The 24,524-nt window shown below is 35.6% G+C and overlaps 1 protein-coding gene across 1 annotated transcript in view; it reads left to right on the forward strand.

Moving 5' to 3' along the window:
• The window catches only part of LOC139743542 (uncharacterized), a 75,591-nt gene extending 73,008 nt beyond the window's left edge, over positions 1–2,583 (forward strand). Inside the window, exons 64-65 of the mRNA XM_071654021.1 lie at positions 1,220–1,360; positions 2,505–2,583. Coding sequence (XP_071510122.1) covers positions 1,220–1,360; positions 2,505–2,583 — 220 coding nt within the window. The remainder of the gene's footprint in view (positions 1–1,219; positions 1,361–2,504) is intronic.
• The last annotated feature ends 21,941 nt before the right edge of the window (positions 2,584–24,524 follow it).

Raw genomic sequence — 24,524 nt, forward strand, 5'->3', positions numbered from 1 at the left:
ATAATTATTTCATAAAATCAGACAGCATCAAGTATAGTTGTGACAGATCAACAATTTAAAAATGCCCTCTGTTGTGGAAGTTCACAGAGGCTCTACATAAAGTTTGGTTATTGTTTGTTTGTTTTCTTTTGCCTATGGAATGATATCTAACGGCGTGACAGACATTTGTGATAAATCAGTCTTTTTCAAAAATTGGTCGCTGATGTGGACATTCTAAGAGGTAATGCAAAATAACAGTTTGGTGCATTTTGAAATATTTGATAAAATCAGACGGCCTGATATACAGTCATGATAAACAATTATTTACAATATTCAATTAACACAATTAACATCATCATTGAAACCAATACTGGACGTGAAACTACGATATAGGAGTCTTTTTTCTTAATTCTTTTATTTATTTATTGAGTCTTATTTCAACAGGGTAGCCCCATCAGAAGGCAGGTACTGTAAATTAGCAAATCAGGGAGGAAAAGAGTTACAGCCTTATACCATCACATTCTATTCATGTTGAACGCAAAAAAAATATATATACAATGTATATTGAAAGATCTGCATTCGAACAATAAAAACCAACAAATAGTTTTAGACGTGTAGATTCAGATGGAGTGGACAATACTTTGTCAAAGGTCGAATATAGTTGCATAATCTGAGAAAAAAAATATTGGGCGTGAACAGTTTCAATCAGCAATGGTACTTCCATGGAGGTACTTCTACTGAGTGGCTCTTCTTCAAGCACAGACATGACTTAAAGTGATCATACAGTTTTGGTCGAGACCTAATCTCGAGTTTCTAACATTTTGGGGTGAGATTACGAGAAACCTCTTACGAAATATGAAAGAACATGTAATTCCAAGAGGAATTGAACGTTTATTTGATGAAAATTGGTTTTGAAATGGCTGAGATACCCAAAACAGAGCAATTCCAATAAGATGTGGGACCCGCCTTTAATACGATCGCTTTGTTTTACCTTATTTTTTGATGTCTCAGCCATTCCAAAACCAATTTTCATCAAATAAACTTTTAATTAATCTTTGAAAGGTACGCTCTGTACTGTTTTACAAACGGTTTCTTGATATCTCGCAAAAAGTCTAAAGCCCAATTCTCACCTCCACCAATACTGTACCATCTCTTAAAAGTTCTTGAACGACAACTTGTTATCCCTCCACATTCTCCCATGTGTTCACTTTGAATGTGCACCTTGTACTTCTTTCTCTAGGGATGCGTATGACACGGAAAAAGCTCGCAGCGGCGATTATCCGTCCTCGCATCGTCCGGACATGTCCATCCTGGCCGCCGCACAGCCGCCTGCGACACGGGAGAACGACTACGGCAACATCGTTGCCCCTATACCTAGCACGTAAGGTTCACATCAACGTTTGTTTGGAAAGCAAGGAGAATGATTATGTGCGTTTATATCATATATATGTATGTATGTATATATATATATATATATATATATATATATATATATATATAATAATAATAATTATGTATATATATATATATATATATATATATATATATATATAACTTTTTTGGGTAACCCTTGGAGGACACCGTATAAAATGGTAACTTAGAAGGACACCTTACATATGACCATATTTGCAATAATAAACAACTGAAGAAATTGTATCCATGGACGTCAGTTAATACTCGTCCCTAGCTAAAATATGCATTATATAATTTTGTAAACATTGTAATCAGAGATGATATATTTGAGATATACGGTTGTCCACGCATTGTACTGTGCTGCAGAAGTACCATTTTCAACAATGGCTGATATACTTAGTGTAAAAGACACTAATTTAACGTATACAACTGGGGTACAGAAGAACTAACTATATATTTTCAACAGATGGCGCTCTTCACTATTAACATGTAGACAACATCTTAGCCTTGTACATGCTTTAAGTCCTATGTAAAATACTAGTAAAGGGAGAACAATAACGAGACAGCTATATGCCCTTTAATTGTAACTGTCCTCCGAATGTACATTTGTTTTGTTATATGAGATGCCCTGCTATTGTACATGTAGGAAAATATATACATATGTGTGTGTGTGTGTGTGTGCGTGTGTGTGTGTGGGTGTGTGTGTGTGTGGGTGTGTGTGTGTGTGGGTGGGTGTGTGGGTGTGTGTGTGTGTGTGTGTTTGTGTGTATTTGTGAGGATAGAGTCTATGTCTCTCTGTCTGCTGCTAACAGTAATGTTGAAGGAAAACGGTGCATTCAAGCAGTTATAGTTGCCTTCGGAAGCGAGCAAACCTAACTGTATAATCCGATAATTTTGCAGATATCCAATTCTGCACATCATATAAGATCAGAAAACAGACATCACTCTGGATGTACCTTTCCATCTTCTTCTTTCTGTGTACATGTTTAATGTATATATTATATATTATATATTATGAACACGTGGTGTAGGTATTTTTCCCTAGAAACAGTTGAGTCCCGGGATGAAATCTTATAATGTTATAATCTCACATTTTCTTTCCTTATTCCCAGTGGAGGAGTGGCAGAGTCGAACAGCTATGAAAACCCGTGGCCACAGTCGAACGACGAACTGGAAAAGACAGCTCTCTGACGAATGGACAATGACCAACACAAGAGGGCTCACTTTCAACAAACCGGAACTGATGAATGAACCGACTATGATGCTGATTAATGGAAATTAGGACTTGGGAATAACACAGTGACAACAATACTACCACAAATCAAGAGGATCGTATTGTTGCAGATACATAGCAAAAAAAAAAAAGAAAACAATTACAGGTTCTAGTGGCATTTAGACACATAAGTACATAACTGTTGAGTGGCATTGTTCTTGATGCAACAAAAAACTTTTAGAAGAAGTGACATTGCGCATGAGGTGTTTGTTGTACTTCTAAACAGAACATCCCTGATTCGAGTCCCGTATGGTCCTATACAATAGTTTTATCCCGATTTGAACCTTTTAGCTCAAATGAAAAATTGATTCGTGGCAGTGATAATGCATGCTATAGAAAAGAAGTGTACACAAATAATAATCTGTCCTCTGTTAGTAAACGGTTAGATTAATTCAAAACCACGTTATATAGAAAAGCATTTCTGCATGACTTTCCGTCTTCATTTTTTTTTTTTGTCTCGTCATTATGATTTTCTATATGCCTCTCTCTGTGCCATGTGCATATTCGTAATGGATACCGATGTACTACAAACGTTTATTATTATGATTACCATTATTATTTTTATTATTATTATCATTATTATTATTATTATTATCATCATCATTATTATCATTATTATAATTATTATTATTATTATTGTTCTAGTTTTTGATATTATCACAATCATATCTGTTACTATTAATATAATTATTGAAAAAGGCTCATCCCGGAAACTAAAGCAATTAATTATCAAAAACAAAGCCACTCTTTGTCTCTCCTCATAGTTATCACTTTTCCTTCCCTCTTTTTATTATAAAGAGGACAAAATTGAGCAAAAACTAGTCATTATCCCGCCGATTGAGGGCATACATCATCAACACGAAATGGTTAAATGATTCAGTCTATAGGGCTCGCACCTGTAAATAAAATGGACTGTCCCAGACCCCTTCACAAATTCGTACCAAATAACCAAAATAAATGAAGAAAAGAATTAATTAAAATTCAGTGATGTAGTGTGGCAAAAAACTGAATAGCTGTAGACATCGAGTATAAATTCCTCTACAAACTGCATTTTGGTTGGAAGATGAAAGCTTCTCTGATGGAATTTGAGGGGACTATATTTCATTGGGTACGTGTACGGAAAATAGGCGATTTTTTGAGTGACGAGAACTCTTAGTCTGGCTTTGCGGACCCTTGGACAGAATTAGAGCAGAAGAACCCACCCTGGAAATTTGATGGATGAAAGGGTATATCTCACTTATCCAGGTTACTGAAGATGAAACACCTCATTTCTCCCAGCTATTTTACAGAATTTTTTGACATTTGAATTTTAACACACGTCTCTATGGGGAATTATTTACACGTGTGAGCCCTATTTATTAAAGAGCTTCAATGCTATTGTTGTCGCTGTGTTGTGCAAGCTGTTCGATTGAGCTGTGCTTATTGAATACAGTCACTCAAGTCTTATAACTTGAATTAGACTTCCTATCTTTTATCTATTTTTAGTTTCTTCTGATATAACCTCTATTCATAGCATAATCAATTCGATTCTGGATATTTGTTTGGTTTTCAAAAATACACAAAATATTACATAAACAGCATTGAAATTAAATGTAAAACAAAAAAGAACTTTTTGTCAGGGCGGTGAGTTGGCTCAGTTGGTAGCGCGTCTGCCTCAGACCCAAACGGTCCGGGTTCGAACCCGAGTTTGGACTGAGCAATGTTGTGTGTAATCATGCCGTCCCCTCTAGCAAAAGGCAAAACACTCTGTCCTTCGGATAGGACATAAAATGGAGATCCCGTGTGTGAGAGAGTCACATCTTATGCACGTAAAAGATCCCGCTTTATTCATTCATCGCAAAGAGCAGGGTGTTTAACCCGGTGAAGTGGTCCTGCCTCACATCCAACTGGACCCCATGAAAGACCAGCAAAGCATAGCTTAATAATATGAGCTATCCAGCCATCTTCTAGATGGAAAATGAACCAAAAGACAACAACCATCAATCAAGTAATATCTTGCTTCTTATCTTGTTTCTTCTCCACAATAAATACTATCATTTACCTATAAACTACTCTATGTGCGAGACTTTAAAATCGTTTTTCTTTTGTACGATTACCAATTTATATTGTGCAAACTTGCATCTTTCTTTCTCTGCAATCTACTGCTCTGTAATGATCAACAATGATCTATTTACTATCTGTCTCTCGTATGTTTGATGGTTTTCTGTCTTTCTGTAGAAATAAAAACCGGGGAAAAGGGAAATATTTTGCCAAGTTGTCTTTGTGAAAATGATTTTGAGTAAAAGTGAGTTTACTATTATGTTTCTTGTCTTTGTGTATTACCTCTCTTTCTTTCTTTCTTTCTTTCTTTCTCTCTGTCTCTCTGTGTGAATATTATATATATATATATATATATATATATATATATATATATGTGTGTGTGTGTGTGTGTGTGTGTGTGTGTGTGTTTGTGTGTACACATACATTCATGTATTCTACGAAGGCATAGTGTAGTTTCTAGTCTCGTTTCATCGACATGGAGGGGGGGCAGCAGTTCTCGAGGTCGCGTCATCATCACTCGGCTTAACACGGGTACAGTCGGCGAAAGAAAAAGAAATCGATAAAAAAAATTCAAGAACGAGACTAACCCAGACATTGAGAGAGAGAGAGAGAGAGAGAGAGAGAGAACAAGAAATGCTTTCTGTTTGTCAAACCTCATGTTCAATTCATGGGGCATTACAAAATTATCATTACGAAGCCAACCGAGTGGTGATCCATACCACCTTGATAAGATAATCCAATCCATTAAAAGGCAACCTTAGTGCTAGTCGGTACCACGACAGATCTTGTGGCATATAAATGTAATATTTTGCATAATCTTATGTTAAACACAATAACAAAAAGCATTAATTAGTATTTGTGTTTGCACTTTTGAGAATAAAGAATACATGTGAATGAAGCAAAGCTGGAAGACCTCATCAATCATTCATTTTTGAAAGTGTGGAATACATACATTTTCTCTTCTTTTTTGTGTACATTTGACTTTGATTCCTTTTTTTTTTTTTTTTTAATGATTAGACGGAGCAGCAAGAACCAACACATGACAATATTGACTAAATTTGCATATCCGTTTGTACTTTCATTCTTTGTAAGTGTTTCAGTTTGAACCGCCAAATCTGGGAACAGGAAACATCCCACAAATCTCACTTAACAGCTACGTGAAAATGAAAAGTAAACAGAAAATACACTAAAACGCTAGATTTACAAGTTTCTTATCAACGCATACAGAAATTTACTTGGTTCTAAAGTAAGTTCAACCCGACATCCGAATTTCGAGGGAAAACACCAAAGAAAAAAAGCAAGAATTTTAAAGAAAAAAATACATGGGGCAAACAGATAAGATAACAATGAAATGGATTCATAAAGATCATCCGCTGGATAGTTTTGTGTGTTTGAAAAAGACAATGGTATTTGTATAGAAAGTACAAATAGGTTTGTTGTGTTGCACATCATCCCGAAATGTAATCTTTTTTTTTAGCAATGAAAACATCAAATTATTTCTAGTGAAAAAGAAAGAATACCATTAATGCCATTCATACAAATAAGAAAGTAAGACCTATATTCTAATATAACAAAAACGAAACAAACTTTGTCACAACGATATATCACAACTTTATCACAACTATACCATCATTTGGCCATTTTGATAATTTAATTCATTCCTTTCATTTCGTTTATTTCATTTCCAACAATGCAAACATTTTAATACACAAAATAACACAATATCAATACAATGCAGTAACAAAGAAAAATACGTGTAGTTAACAATACTACGCATCACAAAAGCAAATGAAAAGTGAATTAAAACTAAAGTTTCAGAAAATGGAGGAGACATGCTAAATAGCTAATAAAGCTTGTATTTTGCAGTCTCCTCGTGGACAAAAAGACTAAATAACATCAAAGAAGCAAGTTGCTAGATATAATATAAAAGGTGCACAACACATACAGACCTATACAAACAAACAAACAAACAAACAGACGGACAAACAAACACAAGTAACCTCTCTTGTAAAGAGAAAGATAGAGAGAGAAAAAAAAGAAAACAGCGAAGGAAAAACAGGAAATTATTTTGACGGGAGAAATAGAAAGAGACATGAGGACAGGAAAAAAGGCGAGAAGGGAGAAGAGATGAAGGATCTATACCAGCACACGCGAGGCACATGGTGCGATGGATCACCGAGGTAAATGTTGGAAAGGAATAGATAAAAGAAAAGAATGAGTATGACGAATAAAAAAGAAAGCTCAAAATTAAGGCTAACTAAAATATAACTCATTCTGCTATAGGGATTTATGAACAACTTCTTCAGTTTGAATGTGAATGTGTTTAAATTTAGAACTGGTTTCATACTATTATCGAGAGCATTCCAAAATTTGGGGACAGTAAAAGAAAATATAGATTTAGCAAACATAGTCTTAGTTAATGCCAAATGAAATGAGTTGGATTGCCGGGTAGGATAAAGATGAACAGATCTATTTTTAGTGAACATGGACTCAAACACAAATGGGAGAGAACTATTGGTAAGTTTGTACATGAATTGTCCTAAATGTAGAAAATGCAAATCCTTTACCTTTAAGATTTTGTTTTCATGAAATAACACATCAGTATAAGTATCCAAGTATCCTGGATTGTAATGAATTAGTGAATTTCATATTCTATTTGTGTGTTTGTATGTGTGTGTGTGTGTGTGTGTGGGTGTGTGTGTGTGATAGAGTTTGTTATTTGTTAAAAACGGAAAGAAAAAATTAAATAAAACGAGAGGACCACTCCGAAAGAGCAGACCTCCGCCAAATCGCAATCAGTAAACTATCGCCATTTCGTAGACAGTATCTCCAGCACAAACATAGAGGTGTAGGGACATCTATGCAATATATTCGGTGAAAATCTTATCAGCAATTGTTGAATTATTGGGAAATAAGCTTATCTTATATCCTTTATGCCCCTGTGCTTTGATCGTTGACCTCAGAGCAATGAAAGCTGCCTTATTGTTTCTTTGTTCAATACTTCTTTATGAACACGACTATATGTTCTTGAGTTATTGGGAGATTAAGCTTATTTCATGACCATTGACCCTATGTCCTTTAACCTTTAACCTTATAACCCCCCCAATTTAATCGTCTCTTTCAAAGCTCATAATGGGGACACCCTGCAAATTACCCCTCATCCGTTCTAGAGTTATCTTGTACACAAACAGACAGACGCATACGAAACTCTATATATATATATATATATATATATATATATATGTATATATATATATATTTATATATATATATGTGTGTGTGTGTGTGTGTGTGTGCGTGTGAATGTGAGGGTGTAAGACTTCATTTGTTGAAACATTTTAAATTTTTCCTCAGTAATCGTATCCTTAAAAGTTATTGTGCCTTTTGTGTATGTTTTACTTTCCAATTGCCCCTGGTTGCAATTGACAAATGATTCTACTTCCTCAATCATTTTATTTCTTTTATTTCATCTCAAACAAAAATGTTATGGCAATGAAACATGATTTTTATAATATGAATACCATAACGCCTGATGATCCTAAATCAGTACAACAATGTAATCAATGAAAATACTGTGAACTGAAATACAATAAATGTTTAAACTTTGTGACAAATACCGAGTCAAAGTTGATGGAAATGGAGGGAACTCTTCGATCTCAGTCCCAAACTTATCATAATAAACTGACACACATGGCTAAGTGATTCTTCTACCTAAAAGGGAACATTAGCTGGGATTTTCGTGAAGCCCTTACATCCATAAGTACCTCGGAAGATTCCTATTTTGAAGCTGAAGGAAAACATCAGCGTGTTTGTTTGTTTTGTTTGAAGCGACGAGGAAACAGATGTTGTCATAGAGATCATAGACGAGATGGAAATATTAATCTGAAGTGTTTTACGGAGTGTTTTTGAAGATATGGCACGAATCCGTAATGACCTCGAGTAAAGCGACAAGATGCATCATTGATGAGGATCAGGAGGATGTTATGCTTATGACCTTTTGCTTGCATGTGTCAAATCTGCATTCCATTAATCATATGATGGGGTTCATTTGCATTCACTAGCAAAACATGGTTAGTCCTTAGGACGACATAACAAAACCCTTGATGGCGAGATGTATACATGGATCTGGAACCGCCTACTTAGTCAAGTTGTGCATGCCAGCACCCCGACAACATTCAGAGAAGCTGCTCTCCCCTGTATTACAACCTTGCAGCCTTCTTCTGGATCATTCATCCTTTGAAGAAGGATGCGTTCAGATTTTACTTGCACAGCGCACACTTTTATCGTAAATAGAGATCTTCAATGTGGCACCTCTCAATGACACACATGTGTAGTTCATCCCAGCATAGCTTCTTGGAGCTGCGAGAGGGATTACAGTATCAAGTATCAAGTACACCTGAATATTATACAAACTCTTCTTCTTATCCGGCATCATTTTGCACTATTATTTGCTGCCAAACATGTCAAATGTGGGTTTTCCTGCGTCTTGAACTGGGAAACGGAGAACTGCTGAAAACAAATTCACCTTTAATTTGTCTTTCTATTTTTAGGCAACCTGAAGAAACAACGTCTTCACGTAATTTCAGAAATCAATCCATGATTTCATTGTCAAGGTATGTGCATTTATGCAATTTCCCTTCATGACGTTTTTATTTTTTGGTTCGAAATAAAAAATTGATGAATTGACTATGCTTTAGATATTTTTTATTCATGTCTTGAGAGGAATTCACTCAGCTGTGATGAAAGGTTGCAATAGGCGATACACAAACAATCTTTTTTACATCCTTGCGAAAGTCTCTTATTGGATACCGAAAATCATTATGACGCCACACGAAGGACAATTTCGATTATTTGGGGGAATGAGAAGGGGTGTGGGTGGGGGTTAAAAGGATCATGGTTCTCGAAATCTGCTTCCGTGGTAGTTGGACATTATTATTAATTGTTGAGACAGCTCTATACACTTTTTCAACTTCGGACTGTCAAAAAGAGACTAGGTGCAACGTAAATATGAAATGACATGAAACGAAGTTACAGGCAGTTAGAACTGTTGTAAACTGTGTGATATTGTTAATAGACAATTGCGTAATATTAGTGATTGGATGGAAGCCAATAAGTTGATTTTGAATATAGAGAGAACTCATTATGTTTCATTTGGTACGCGTATTATAACAGACCACAATTTGCAATTGTATTTTAAGAATATGAAAATAGATAGAGTTGTAAGCACAAAATTCTTAGGAGTAATTATAGATGAAAGATTATCTTGGAATTATCATATTGACTACATAGCCAGTATTATATCAAGAAACATAGGGATTTTGTATAAATTACAGTATCTTCCTAGAAATGTCCTTAAAATGTTACACCATGCTTTGATTTCACCACATATTAATTACTGCAATATTGTATGGGGATTCACTTTTGATAAGAATATTGATCGAATATATAAATTACAAAAATGGGGAGTGCGTTTAATAACCAATTCAACATATTCCCCCAGTTTACCTCTGTTTTTAGAAACTCAAATATTACCCATTCAAGATTTAATTTCATTAGAGTCTGCAATATTCATGTTTAAACTTAATAATAGTTTTCTCCCTGATGTATTCTCTGATTATTTTACCCTCAATAGTTCAATTCATGATTACTAGTATAATACCAGAAATGCTCAGAGTATTCATCCCCCATTAAATCGCACATCTTGTACGCAGTCATCAATGTCTTACAAAGTTACCATTTTATGGAATAATTTGAATATAGTTTTCAGGATCAGTAAGACCATAAGACAATTTAAACGACTGTATAAACAACATCTTTTTGATGCAATTAAGTTACAAGTTGACGAATAGTTAAATGTGGAGTTTTCTTCTTTTCTTCTCTACTTTCATATCTACACGTATCCGTTTTTTATTGATTCAATGTTGTAAATCTTATCGTATTTTGCATTCATGTTTGTTTAACTTCGGTTGCAAACCAAAGATTATAAATGATTACATATATTCACATCACAATATTTCTTAAGGGATCATTTTCAATAAGCCTACTTTGTGCTTCTCATGATTCCGCCACTATCATATTTGACACCATGTATTTTTGTTTGTTTGTTTGTCTGTCTGTTTGTTTTAATGCAAAGTTTGTAAACCAATTATGAAAGTGGAAATAAATGAAATGAAATGAAATGAAACTCCTTGTCGAACCTCCTAGAATTAGTAAAGCAATTTTAGGAGTTCTAACTTCCTGTAAACAGCTGTTGGTATTCAATGGACGCACGAAAGAATTCCACGGGTGCATTTTGCCTTCCATGATCGGGGAACGACATTGCCGTGTTTCTGCGAAATCTGAAGACTCCTTTTTTACGCTAATCTAGTTTCGGGTTTATTTTCACTGTTATCATTCATTTATTGAATGAAATGAAATTTCACCTATTGATAAAGTGTATAAAACAAAAGTCAAACAAGTCCAGAATATGCGCAAAAGTGTAAATTTGACCTGTGTAGTGAGAAAGTGTTTGGAAAGTCGACTTTATCACTTTTTCGATGACTTCCGACAAATGAAAATGATATGTTCCCCAATCCTTATAGATTAATACATCAGTGAGTAATTCTGATTTTCATTCAAGTAATCTTTGCACAATTTGAATTCACGCATCCCCAACGCCTTTACCATTATCATAACACTGTTTTGGGTTGTTTTTTTTTTGTTTTGTTTTTTTTTTTGTAAGTAGGGACACCGAAAAGTAATTACCATCATGAAGATATAACTTTCCTTTGAGAGTTGAGGCATCAAGCATTGGTTCATAGGGAATGACCCAGTTGTGACTCCATGGAATCCCCTTGATCTTATAAGAACCTAGCAATCTACTACAAGCAAAAGTGAAAAAAGTGAAACTCTGCATATTCGAAATTTTGTTGACCTATGTTAAATATCATTCTACTATTTTGCATTCACCGATTAATAACATTTCGTACAATTATTTCTATTTTCTTTTTCAGGAATGAAAATGCAGAGCTGGCCGTATTCTGCCACATTCCTTCTGACTCTGTTTGCGCTATCTGGTCTTAAGTCAGTGGTACTTGCGCAGCGGAGCATCTGTGACAAATGTACTTGCTATTCCGGTGGGCAAAGTGTTACGTGCGAGAGTGTATTCAACGTCCCGAAGTGTTCATCTTGTCTTGAAGATAAGACTTCAAGAACAGTTGTCAATATTGATCAAATACAGGAGAGACTTTCTCCTGAGCTGTTTGAAGGACTCACGACAACGAAGTTGCTCGCGCTGAACCGAAATCATCTGAGGAATGTTCCAACAAACATGTTCATTGATATGAGAGAGCTCCAAATTGCAACGCTTTCCTGGAACTTGTTGACAGCGATTCCTTTGTTCAGCAACAATACCTCACTAAGATTCCTCGAATTGTCAGGAAACGCTATTTCGGATGTTGGACAACACTTACGACAAGATGTCCCCAGACTTGAGCAACTTGACCTTTCATTTAACCGGATCAAGCGTTTTACGGCAGATCAGTCTCCAATAAGTCTTCGTTCCATCATTTTAACTGCGAATTTGATTGAAAAGATGGACAAATCGTCCTTTGGTGGTCTTCTTCAATTGCAAAGGATCGATCTTGGTGATAACCGACTTAAACGCATAGTGTCTGGAACGTTTTCACTTCCGTCCCTGAGTATAGTGCGTTTACAAGATAATCAAATTTCCTGGGTTTCCCCTGATGCCTTCTCAAGTAACATGACATATTTATCTCTCGTAGGAAATAGATTGACTGAACTCTACTCTGCCGATGGATTTCCCAACTTGCAATCTTTGTATCTACCAAGCATTTCTTCTATCCCGTCTGGCCTTAGAAGGCTCGGTCATCTTTCTGTTAATGGCAAAAACGAAGATTTTAAAATTGTGTCAACTCTGGAAAACATCAACGCGCTTAGAATAATTGATGTCACAGAAAGTGCAGAAAAAATTATTTCGTTTGCCAACCACTCCTTTCTTAGTGCTTTTTGCATGTTCTCATCGCAGGTGGAAAGCCTCCAGCATGTCACAAAGTTGTCGGCATTGTCAGTTCTTCGGGTAGCGGACAGCAAACTCCGCGTTGTTCCTCTTGTCGCTGGACTGAAAATGCTCACGAACATCGATCTGGTAGGAAACGAAATTACATCAGTACATGCTTCGATGTTTGAAAATCTCCCCAAACTAGAATACATATACCTAGCAGAAAATAGAATATCAATTCTAACTGGGCACTTTCAGACTCCGAATCTGCGTACTATTGACTTGCAGCAGAACAAAATAATGTCCACCGACGCAGAAGTAAGTTTTCCTCCTTGGGTAGAGGCCCTTCATTTTTCCGATAATAATTTACAGCATTGGTTCCCGTTTACGGATACACGGTTCCTCCTGAGACTGTATGTTAGTCGGAATAAATTGGCATTTGTTGATTGGGACACCTTTGGTATAGTGTATAGCCTTGAAGTATTGGTTCTAGCTTACAACCGCATTTCAGCAGTTTACGCATTCCCCTTCTCACCTCGACTAGGACTTATAGATCTCAGCAACAATCCCCTTATTTATATCGATTCCTCGGCCTTTTTATTTACTGTACAGGTTGCTGAACTAAACCTCCAGAACACCCTTATTTCAGAATTTGAGTTTAGACTTCCTCTTTTGACAACGCTTGATCTGAGTGGCAGCAGGCTCCAGCAGATCCCCCGAAATCTTTCCCAACTTTGTCCAGATCTTCTTTATTTCAATCTTTGCGACATGCATATCGATAATATTGACCCAGACGTACTAGAAACGTTGCCATTAAGCAAAGTCTGCCTCATCTATAATAGAGCAGCACATCTTTCACCCAAAAAATTGCATTTTCTGAAACGAGCAGAGATCGTAGAACTCTCACTGCCGCCGTCTATGGAGCTCACCTGCAGTGATTTCGCTGCATTGGTGCCAAAATCGTCTCTAAGAATTACTGGAGGGTCTGTCACAGAATTCAATGAGACTCACTGTAAGATACCTCACTTGTTCGAACTTTCGTTGACAGAAGTGATCGTCGAGGTCAGCATACTTAAACAAATATTAGGCGGCGGACTTTTCACATATGTCACCTTGAAAAAAATAACATTAACTTCAGACTTTTCATTTCCAGAGGAGGACAAAATTTTACATGCAACAAACCTCGAAAATCTAGAGTACTCATTGAGTAGACTAAAGAATATTCCACCGGTCTTTGCTCCAAATGTTTTCAATCTGAACCTCAACCGGAATTTGCTGACGAACTTTGCCTGCGATCGAATCTTGTATTTTTACCGACACCTTCGCAAACTTGACTTATCCTACAATCGCATTTCTTTTGTTTCCAGATGTTCAAGAATAGTCAACAGCCATCCCCTTGAAACACTCATCCTGACGGGTAACGAAATAGGTTCATTAAGGGTCAAACATTATGATACACATTTTAGCATATTTTCGCGCCTTGAATATTTGGACTTAAGAAGTAACAATCTACGATATCTGAGTCAGCACATCGTCCCAACAAGTGTTGGGAATATGCCGTTGTTTTATCTTACATTGAACGCAGACGATAACCCACTCGTCTGTGATTGTAACCAACGTTGGCTTCTCGGGATTGATGATCATTTGATTTTTCAAAATGGCGTCTGCGCTGCTCCCGAGATTAACGAAGGGCGTCTTGTGACAGATCTTATCCAAGAATCTTTCCCTTGTCCACCACTTATTCAGGTATCGCAGGTGTGTGCCTATATCAATAACAGTTTGATTGTGTCTGTTACGTGTCCGGTGACATCACAACCAAAGCCTAACATCACGTGGTTCTCCTTTAGCCTGCTGCTTAATGATACCCTCTTCACTCAACCCGGTGAACCCGGTGAGAAAGGTCACGTAGAAATTGATGTAAATAATTTGGTCAATCGAGAAATCATCTTATCATGTGTCGTAGAGAGCATCTACCAGTCCCTTGTAATGGATATTGTATTATCTGTAGAATTATCATCTGAAACTAGGGAAAGACAAAAGTTTCGGAACGCGTCGTTAATGTGCGAAGCTTCACAGCGGCTGGATGGTGTTACAAAGCCAAAGAATGTTACCGATCTCCCCTTGAACATTCCAGGGAGTGGGGCAGCTGGAAGGTTAGATTTCGACAAACGGTCTTTCGTTGCTTTTATTTCTTTGCTTTTGTTACATTTGCTTCTCGGATAACAGCTGTCAGGACATACTGCTGTAAATAATCAAATCAACAAGTCATTAACAAAGGGCGATCAGTCCCTGTGACTTGTAAAAACCTCCTGGGCGGGGGGGGGGGGGGGCATTTCATGAAGGAACTTGTCGGATAAAATATCTGACAAGTCAATTATATCGGACAAGTTTTGAGAAATTCTTAATTCTGATTGGCTGATTTCTCTGAACTTCTCGGATATGGTTGACTTGTCGGACATTTTATCCGACAAGTTCCTTCATGAAACGCCCCCCTGATCTCCCTGTAATATTTGGTGTACTTTGACAATTTCCTTATCTTCTTACCATTCAAAATGCCGACAGGGGGGCTTATAGATAGAGCAACGCACATTATTGTGTTTAGAAATCAAATACACTGTGGAAGCAAAGACCAACAAAAAGAATTGTGACAAAGTTTGTTGGTTACTGTCTAAACTGATGTCCAAATAAATGAAACAAATACCGAACAGTATAATATAATATACAAGTGATAATTTTATTGTCTTTATCAACATAGCCATAAACGAGTATATTCTCTCTGATGAATAATTGCTTCGAGAATGGTTTTATAATGCCTACGTGGAAATCTTCTATTTATAATAATAATGATAATAATTAGAGAAATTTGTATGGCGCAGCTACTATATAAATATACTCAACTGCGCTGTGATATAACATAAATTTTAGTTCCTAACATTGTTACTGATTAGACACACACAAAATAAGTAACAAATTAATCAAAGGCTTCTGAAAAAAAAAGTTAGTCTTTAACAAAGATTTGAAGACAGCAAGTGATGGGGCCTTCCTCATTTTCTCAAGTAATCTATATTCCAAACTTTTGGAGAAGCACAACTGAAGGCACAATCCCCCAAAGTTACTTTTATTTTTGAGTTAGGTTGCTTTAGAAGCAACTTATCCTGTGTACTTCTTAAATTATGTGAATATGGATATGATTTCATTAATATTAATTCTGATGAATAACCAGGTACTTGGCCATTCATAATATAACTCTATAAATAAGTAACAAAATCTTAAATGCAATTATCATTATATCGCATTATAATGTGTGGGTATGTGTTTGCGCGTGTATAGGACAAACAAATTGAGCACATTTTACGGAACATTGACACAGCTTGCTCATTTGCAAAAAAAAAAAAAAAGAAAGAAAAAGAGCCTGTGAAGGTATCGTAAGTGCAGGTATAATAACAATGATGGTATTAAAGGGACACGACTGTGTCTATTGTTCAGCTCAAGTCTTATAGGAGGATGATGTCACAGGTGGAACATCAATAAAGATGATCTAGAGGATTTTTTTTTTTTTGCTTTCTTTCAGAGGTGTACCTCAACAGAGTGCAGAAAAAGATTAAAGAATGTGTTTCATGTGTAGATATCGGAATAGTTTGTTTCATTTGATCATTATTATAGTCTTAATAGGGTGGATGTGTGTTGAAACTCCGCTTAGATTTTCTTAAAGGCAAACTGCATTTTCTCCCCTAAAGGTGCATGCCTAGTGAATCGGCTCCTAGCGTGAATAAACACAAGGTTGTTTTTATCTGGATGGCCTTATGCCAAGCCTGATCTTGCATTCTAATTAATGCTCAGGCCGACTTGAATCGGCATTGCGACAAAGCGGACATATTGGCATTTTTATACCTGAAGTGTACACACCCACGTCAGCACCAAGTGCTAACCATTTATGACTTTAATAGTATTTCATTATTTCTTAGAATAAACAAACATCACAGACACATACAAACAAACAAACTTTCTCCTGGTCTTTCTCTCATTTTCATCGTCATCAGAAAAAACGACAAATGCTCAAAACAACATGCAGAGTTCTTTATAACTTTACCAATTACATGATCACATCACATAGGGGAAACATCGGAAGACTATAACGACTAGATTAGCACAGGCCATGACAGTACATAGGAAGACTTTCATTGTTCCATGATATTATTGAACAATAAAATAATATGGTTCACTCCTTTAATTCCCACCAAAAGTAGAACGTACCGTACATTTTGATATTTTACCGGTGTATCTATGTTTACATCTCTTGTCTTTTGAAAAACTTAAACCTTATATGCCCTGAGCGAAACAGGCTCTTGGGAAATCATTTTCAAGTGACAAGTAAAAATAATGCCATGAATACTGTCAAGACTGTCTTGCACCACACATACGATGAGAACAAACGAAAAGAAACATTTCAAAGAAAGAGAGAGAGAGAGAGAGAGAGAGAAAGAGAAGAAAAAGAGAGAGAGAGAGCAAAGAAATATCACGCGGAAGAAACCCAACATCGCGTGTATCATAAACCAATCTGTTCTAATTTTGATTATTTTGGAACCGACATTTAACAATTTCCAAGTACAAATGTAAAACTTTAAAAATAAAAGTATATCATACAGTAAACGAATATTTTCACCAACGCATCGACCTTCCAAAAATCCGGTTTGATTTCCATGTATCAAATATGATACAAATTTCTTAAATCTGTTTGCTATACAACCAGATGCCAGTTTATATATTACATTCAATAAAGAAATTAGACGCCAATTCTTTAAAAACTGTCGGAGTTGATTTTGCTTTTGGAATCAATGTGATTACTCCCAATTTTTGTGCAGCCGACATTTGTCCTGAAAAATAAGCATAATTTTAAGGAATTTAACCAAAATAAAAATCCTTCCAAAAAAACACGATAAAACTCCACGGTAAAACCGTCTAATCCGGGAGATTTATTACATTTCATATTTTTAACACAGAGTATACCTCTTCTGCATTTAAGGGACCTTCCAATGATTACGACATTTGCTGTGATAATTTTGGGATGCCAGAAGATGACAATAATAAGTCTAAATCTACATCTATGGTTTCTTTTGCTTCATACAAACAGGAATAAAACTGAAACACTTCTTACTGTATATCACACTGATTCCTGATAATATTGTTTTCAAAGGAGAGCTGACGAATTTGTCTATTAACATTATTCTGTTTTTTCCAAGTTTAAGAAATACTTCGAGGACTTCTCTCCTAATTCCATCCACCTAATCTTGCTTCTCATTACGATTCTTTCATTTTCTTTTGGGCGTAATATTTCACATTCTTCTTTCTGTATATTTATTTCATCTAATATTTCACTTTTATCATTACACAATAATAATTTTTCTTCTAAATCTTCTATATTTTTCTCCAATTCCTTTTCTCTGTTGATTTTTTTTTTTTTGCTTTTTGATATAAGAAGCGTTAGAAATAGCTTCCCCACGTATTGCCATCATCAAAGTTTCAAAAAATAACTGATCATTAACAGTAAACTGACATTCACCAACTACGTTCCCATTGTGATCAAACTGGACAGTTCCCTTTGCGTAAAATGAAATTGTATCTTTTATAATTTGTTTCATTTTTTGAACATATGTTTCATCTTTCAATAAAGTATTATTCAATTTCCAATTTCGTGGTCCCCGTTTAAACTCATTAAGATTAAACTTAGAGAAACTTTAGCATGATCAGTAAAGTAAACTGAAGAAATATCAGTATTATAAACTAAAGAGAGCAATTCGGAGTATGGATATAGAAAAAGTCTAATCTACTTTGCTTAAAGGGATTTGGTTGCCGCCACGTATAACACCTTTCATCTGGATTACATATTCTCCATGGATCACATAAACTTTTTTTTCATTGTGTCTAATTGTTTTTTGGCCCTGGGGTTATTGACATGTACATAGTTATATGTATCGAGGGTTGTATCCTGAACTAAGTTCCAATCACCACAAAGGATAGTATGAGGGTTTTCAAATTCTGATATAATCTTTAAAAGATCAACCAAAAAATCAGGTGTATCAGTATTCGGACCATAATTATAAAGATATAAATGTCAGGTTATATTCATATAACAATTTAAAATCTAATACCACAAATTTCCCGTTTTATCTATCTGAACTCTATTAACTTTTACTGGGATTCTAAGTTACCGTATAAAATGGTAACTTAGAAGGACACCTTACATAATATGACCATATTTGCAATAACAAACAGCTGAAGAAATTGAATCCATGGACGTCAGATAATCCCACTCATCCCTAGCTGAAATATGCATAGTATAATTTTGTAAACATTGTAATCAGAGATGATATATTTGAGATATACGGTTGTCCACGCATTGTACTGTGCTGCAGAAGTACCATTTTCAACAATGGCTGATATACTTAGTGTAAAAGACACTAATTTAACGTATACAACTGGGGTACAGAAGAACTAACTATATATTTTCAACAGATGGCGCTCTTCACTATTAACATGTAGACAACATTAATTATTTTTAGCCTTGTACATGCTTTGAGTCCTATGTAAAATACTAGTAAAGGGAGAACAATAACGGGACAGCTATATGCCCTTTAATTGTAACTGTCCTCCGAATGTACATTTTTTTTTGTTATATGAGATGCCCTGCTATTGTACATGTAGGAAAATATATACATATGTGTGTGTGTGTGTGTGCGCGCGCGTGTGTGTGTGTGTGTGTGTGGGTGTGTGTGTGTGTGTGTGTGTGTGTGTGTGTGTGTGTGTATTTGTGAGGATAGAGTCTATGTCTCTCTGTCTGCTGCTAACAGTAATGTTGAAGGAAAACGGTGCATTCAAGCAGTTATAGTTGCATTCGGAAGCGAGCAAACCTAACTGTATAATCCGATAATTTTGCAGATATCCAATTCTGCACATCATATAAGATCAGAAAACATACATCACTCTGGATGTACCTTTCCATCTTCTTCTTTCTGTGTACATGTTTAATGTATATGAACACGTGGTATAGGTATTTTTCCCTAGAAACAGTTGAGCCCCGGGATGAAATCTTATATTGTTATTATCTCACATTTTCTTGTCGTATTCCCAGTGGAGGAGTGGCAGAGTCGAACAGCTATGAAAACCCGTGGCCACAGTCGAACGACGAACTGGAGAAGACAGCTCTCTGACGAATGGACAATGACCAACACAAGAGGGCTCACTTTCAACAAACCGGAACTGATGAATGAACCGACTATGATGCTGATTAATGGAAATTAGGACTTGGGAATAACACAGTGACAACAATACTACCACAAATCAAGAGGATCGTATTGTTGCAGATATATAGCAAAAAAAGAAAACAATTACAGGTTCTAGTGGCATTTAGACACATAAGTACATAACTGTTGAGTGGCATTGTTCTTGATGCAACAAAAAACTTTTAGAAGAAGTGACATTGCGCATGAGGTGTTTGTTGTACTTCTAAACAGAACATCCCTGATTCGAGTCCCGTATGGTCCTATACAATAGTTTTATCCCGATTTGAACCTTTTAGCTCAAATGAAAAATTGATTCGTGGCAGTGATAATGCATGCTATAGAAAAGAAGTGTACACAAATAATAATCTGTCCTCTGTTAGTAAACGGTTAGATTAATTCAAAACCACGTTATATAGAAAAGCATTTCTGCATGATTTTCCGTCTTCATTTTTTTTTGTCTCGTCATTATGATTTTCTATATGCCTCTCTCTGTGCCATGAGCATATTCGTAATGGATACCGATGTACTACAATCGTTTATTATTATGATTACCATTATTATTTTTATTATTATTATCATTATTATTATTATTATCATCATCATTATTATCATTATTATAATTATTATTATTATTATTGTTCTAGTTTTTGATATTATCACAATCATATCTGTTACTATTAATATAATTATTGAAAAAGGCTCATCCCGGAAACTAAAGCAATTAATTATCAAAAACAAGGCCACTCTTTGTCTCTCCTCATAGTTATCACTTTTCCTTCCCTCTTTTTATTATAAAGAGGACAAAATTGAGCAAAAACTAGTCATTATCCCGCCGATTGAGGGCATACATCATCAACACGAAATGGTTAAATGATTCAGTCTATAGGGTTCGCACCTGTAAATAAAATGGACTGTCCCAGACCCCTTCACAAATTCGTACCAAATAACCAAAATAAATGAAGAAAAGAATTAATTAAAAATCAGTGATGTAGTGTGGCAAAAAACTGAATAGCTGTAGACATTGAGTATAAATTCCTCTACAAACTGCATTTTGGTTGGAAGATGAAAGCTTCTCTGATGGAATTTGAGGGGACTATATTTCATTGGGTACGTGTACGGAAAATAGGCGATTTTTTGAGTGACAAGAACTCTTAGTCTGGCTTTGCGGACCCTTGGACAGAATTAGAGCAGAAGAACCCACCCTGGAAATTTGATGGATGAAAGGGTATATCTCACTTATCCAGGTTACTGAAGATGAAACACCTCATTTCTCCCAGCTATTTTACAGAATTTTTTGACATTTGAATTTTAACACACGTCTCTATGGGGAATTATTTACACGTGTGAGCCCTATTTATTAAAGAGCTTCAATGCTATTGTTGTCGCTGTGTTGTGCAAGCTGTTCGATTGAGCTGTGCTTATTGAATACAGTCACTCAAGTCTTATAACTTGAATTAGACTTCCTATCTTTTATCTATTTTTAGTTTCTTCTGATATAACCTCTATTCATAGCATAATCAATTCGATTCTGGATATTTGTTTGGTTTTCAAAAATACACAAATATTACATAAACAGCATTGAAATTAAATGTAAAACAAAAAAGAACTTTTTGTCAGGGCGGTGAGTTGGCTCAGTTGGTAGCGCGTCTGCCTCAGACTCAAACGGTCCGGGTTCGAACCCGAATTTGGACTGAGCAATGTTGTGTGTAATCATGCCGTCCCCTCTAGCAAAAGGCAAAACACTCTGTCCTTCGGATAGGACATAAAATGGAGATCCCGTGTGTGAGAGAGTCACATCTTATGCACGTAAAAGATCCCGCTTTATTCATTCATCGCAAAGAGCAGGGTGTTTAACCCGGTGAAGTGGTCCCGACTCATATCCAACTGGACCCCATGAAAGACCAGCAAAGCATAGCTTAATAATATGAGCTATCCAGCCATCTTCTAGATGGAAAATGAACCAAAAGACAACAACCATCAATCAAGTAATATCTTGCTTCTTACCTTGTTTCTTCTCCACAATAAATACTATCATTTACCTATAAACTACTCTATGTGCGAGACTTTAAAATCGTTTTTCTTTTGTACGATTACCAATTTATATTGTGCAAACTTGCATCTTTCTTTCTCTGCAATCTACTGCTCTGTAATGATCAACAATGATCTGTTTACTATCTGTCTCTCGTATGTTTGATGGTTTTCTGTCTTTCTGTAGAAATAAAAACAGGGGAAAAGGGAAATATTTTGCCAAGTTGTCTTTGTGAAAATGATTTTGAGTAAAAGTGAGTTTACTATTATGTTTCTTGTCTTTGTGTATTACCTCTCTTTCTTTCTTTCTTTCTTTCTTTCTTTCTTTCTCTCTGTCTCTCTGTGTGTATAATATATATATATATATATATATATATGTGTGTGTGTGTGTGTGTGTGTTTGTGTGTACACATACATTCATGTATTCTACGAAGGCATAGTGTAGTTTCTAGTCTCGTTTCATCGACATGGAGGGGGGGGGCAGCAGTTCTCGAGGTCGCGTCATCATCACTCGGCTTAACACGGGTACAGTCGGCGAAAGAAAAAGAAATCGATAAAAAAAATTCAAGAACGAGACTAACCCAGACATTGAGAGAGAGAGAGAGAGAGAGAGAGAGAGAGAGAGAACAAGAAATGCTTTCTGTTTATCAAACCTCATGTTCAATTCATGGGGCATTACAAAATTATCATTACGAAGCCAACCGAGTGGTGATCCATACCACCTTGATAAGATAATCCAATCCATTAAAAGGCAACCTTAGTGCTAGTCGGTACCACGACAGATCTTGTGGCATATAAATGTAATATTTTGCATAATCTTATGTTAAACACAATAACAAAAAGCATTAATTAGTATTTGTGTTTGCACTTTTGAGAATAAAGAATACATGTGAATGAAGCAAAGCTGGAAGACCTCATCAATCATTCATTTTTGAAAGTGTGGAATACATACATTTTCTCTTCTTTTTGTGTACATTTGACTTTGATTCCTTTTTTTTTTAATGATTAGACGGAGCAGCAAGAACCAACACATGACAATATTGACTAAATTTGCATATCCGTTTGTACTTTCATTCTTTGTAAGTGTTTCAGTTTGAACCGCCAAATCTGGGAACAGGAAACATCCCACAAATCTCACTTAACAGCTACGTGAAAATGAAAAGTAAACAGAAAATACACTAAAACGCTAGATTTACAAGTTTCTTATCAACGCATACAGAAATTTACTTGGTTCTAAAGTAAGTTCAACCCGACATCCGAATTTCGAGGGAAAACACCAAAGAAAAAAAGCAAGATTATTAAAGAAAAAAATACATGGGGCAAACAGATAAGATAACAATGAAATGGATTCATAAAGATCATCCGCTGGATAGTTTTGCGTGTTTGAAAAAGACAATGGTATTTGTATAGAAAGTACAAATAGGTTTGTTGTGTTGCACATCATCCCGAAATGTAATCTTTTTTTTTAGCAATGATAACATCAAATTATTTCTAGTGAAAAAGAAAGAATACCATTAATGCCATTCATACAAATAAGAAAGTAAGACCTATATTCTAATATAACAAAAACGAAACAAACTTTGTCACAACGATATATCACAACTTTATCACAACTATACCATCATTTGGCCATTTTGATAATTTAATTCATTCCTTTCATTTCGTTTATTTCATTTCCAACAATGCAAACATTTTAATACACAAAATAACACAATATCAATACAATGCAGTAACAAAGAAAAATACGTGTAGTTAACAATACTACGCATCACAAAAGCAAATGAAAAGTGAATTAAAACTAAAGTTTCAGGAAATGGAGGAGACATGCTAAATAGCTAATAAAGCTTGTATTTTGCAGTCTCCTCGTGGACAAAAAGACTAAATAACATCAAAGAAGCAAGTTGCTAGATATAATATAAAAGGTGCACAACACATACAGACCTATACAAACAAACAAACAAACAAACAGACGGACAAACAAACACAAGTAACCTCTCTTGTAAAGAGAAAGATAGAGAGAGAAAAAAAGAAAACAGCGAAGGAAAAACAGGAAATTATTTTGACGGGAGAAATAGAAAGAGACATGAGGACAGGAAAAAAGGCGAGAAGGGAGAAGAGATGAAGGGTCTATACCAGCACACGCGAGGCACATGGTGCGATGGATCACCGAGGTAAATGTTGGAAAGGAATAGATAAAAGAATAGAATGAGTATGACGAATAAAAAAGAAAGCTCAAAATTAAGGCTAACTAAAATGTAACTCATTCTGCTATAGGGATTTATGAACAACTTCTTCAGTTTGAATGTGAATATATTTAAACTTAGAACTTGTTTCATACTATTATCGAGAGCATTCCAAAATTTGGGGACAGTAAAAGACAATATAGATTTAGCAAACATAGTCGTAGTTAATGGCACATGAAATGAGTTGGATTGCCGGGTAGGATAAAGATGAACAGATCTATTTTTAGTGAACATGGACTCAAACACAAATGGGAGAGAACTATTGGTAA

Source organism: Diadema antillarum, unplaced genomic scaffold, assembly GCF_040938485.1.
Source record: "Diadema antillarum isolate AM-2024a unplaced genomic scaffold, OU_Dant_1.0 seq00001096_RagTag, whole genome shotgun sequence".
NCBI lineage: Eukaryota > Metazoa > Echinodermata > Echinoidea > Diadematoida > Diadematidae > Diadema > Diadema antillarum.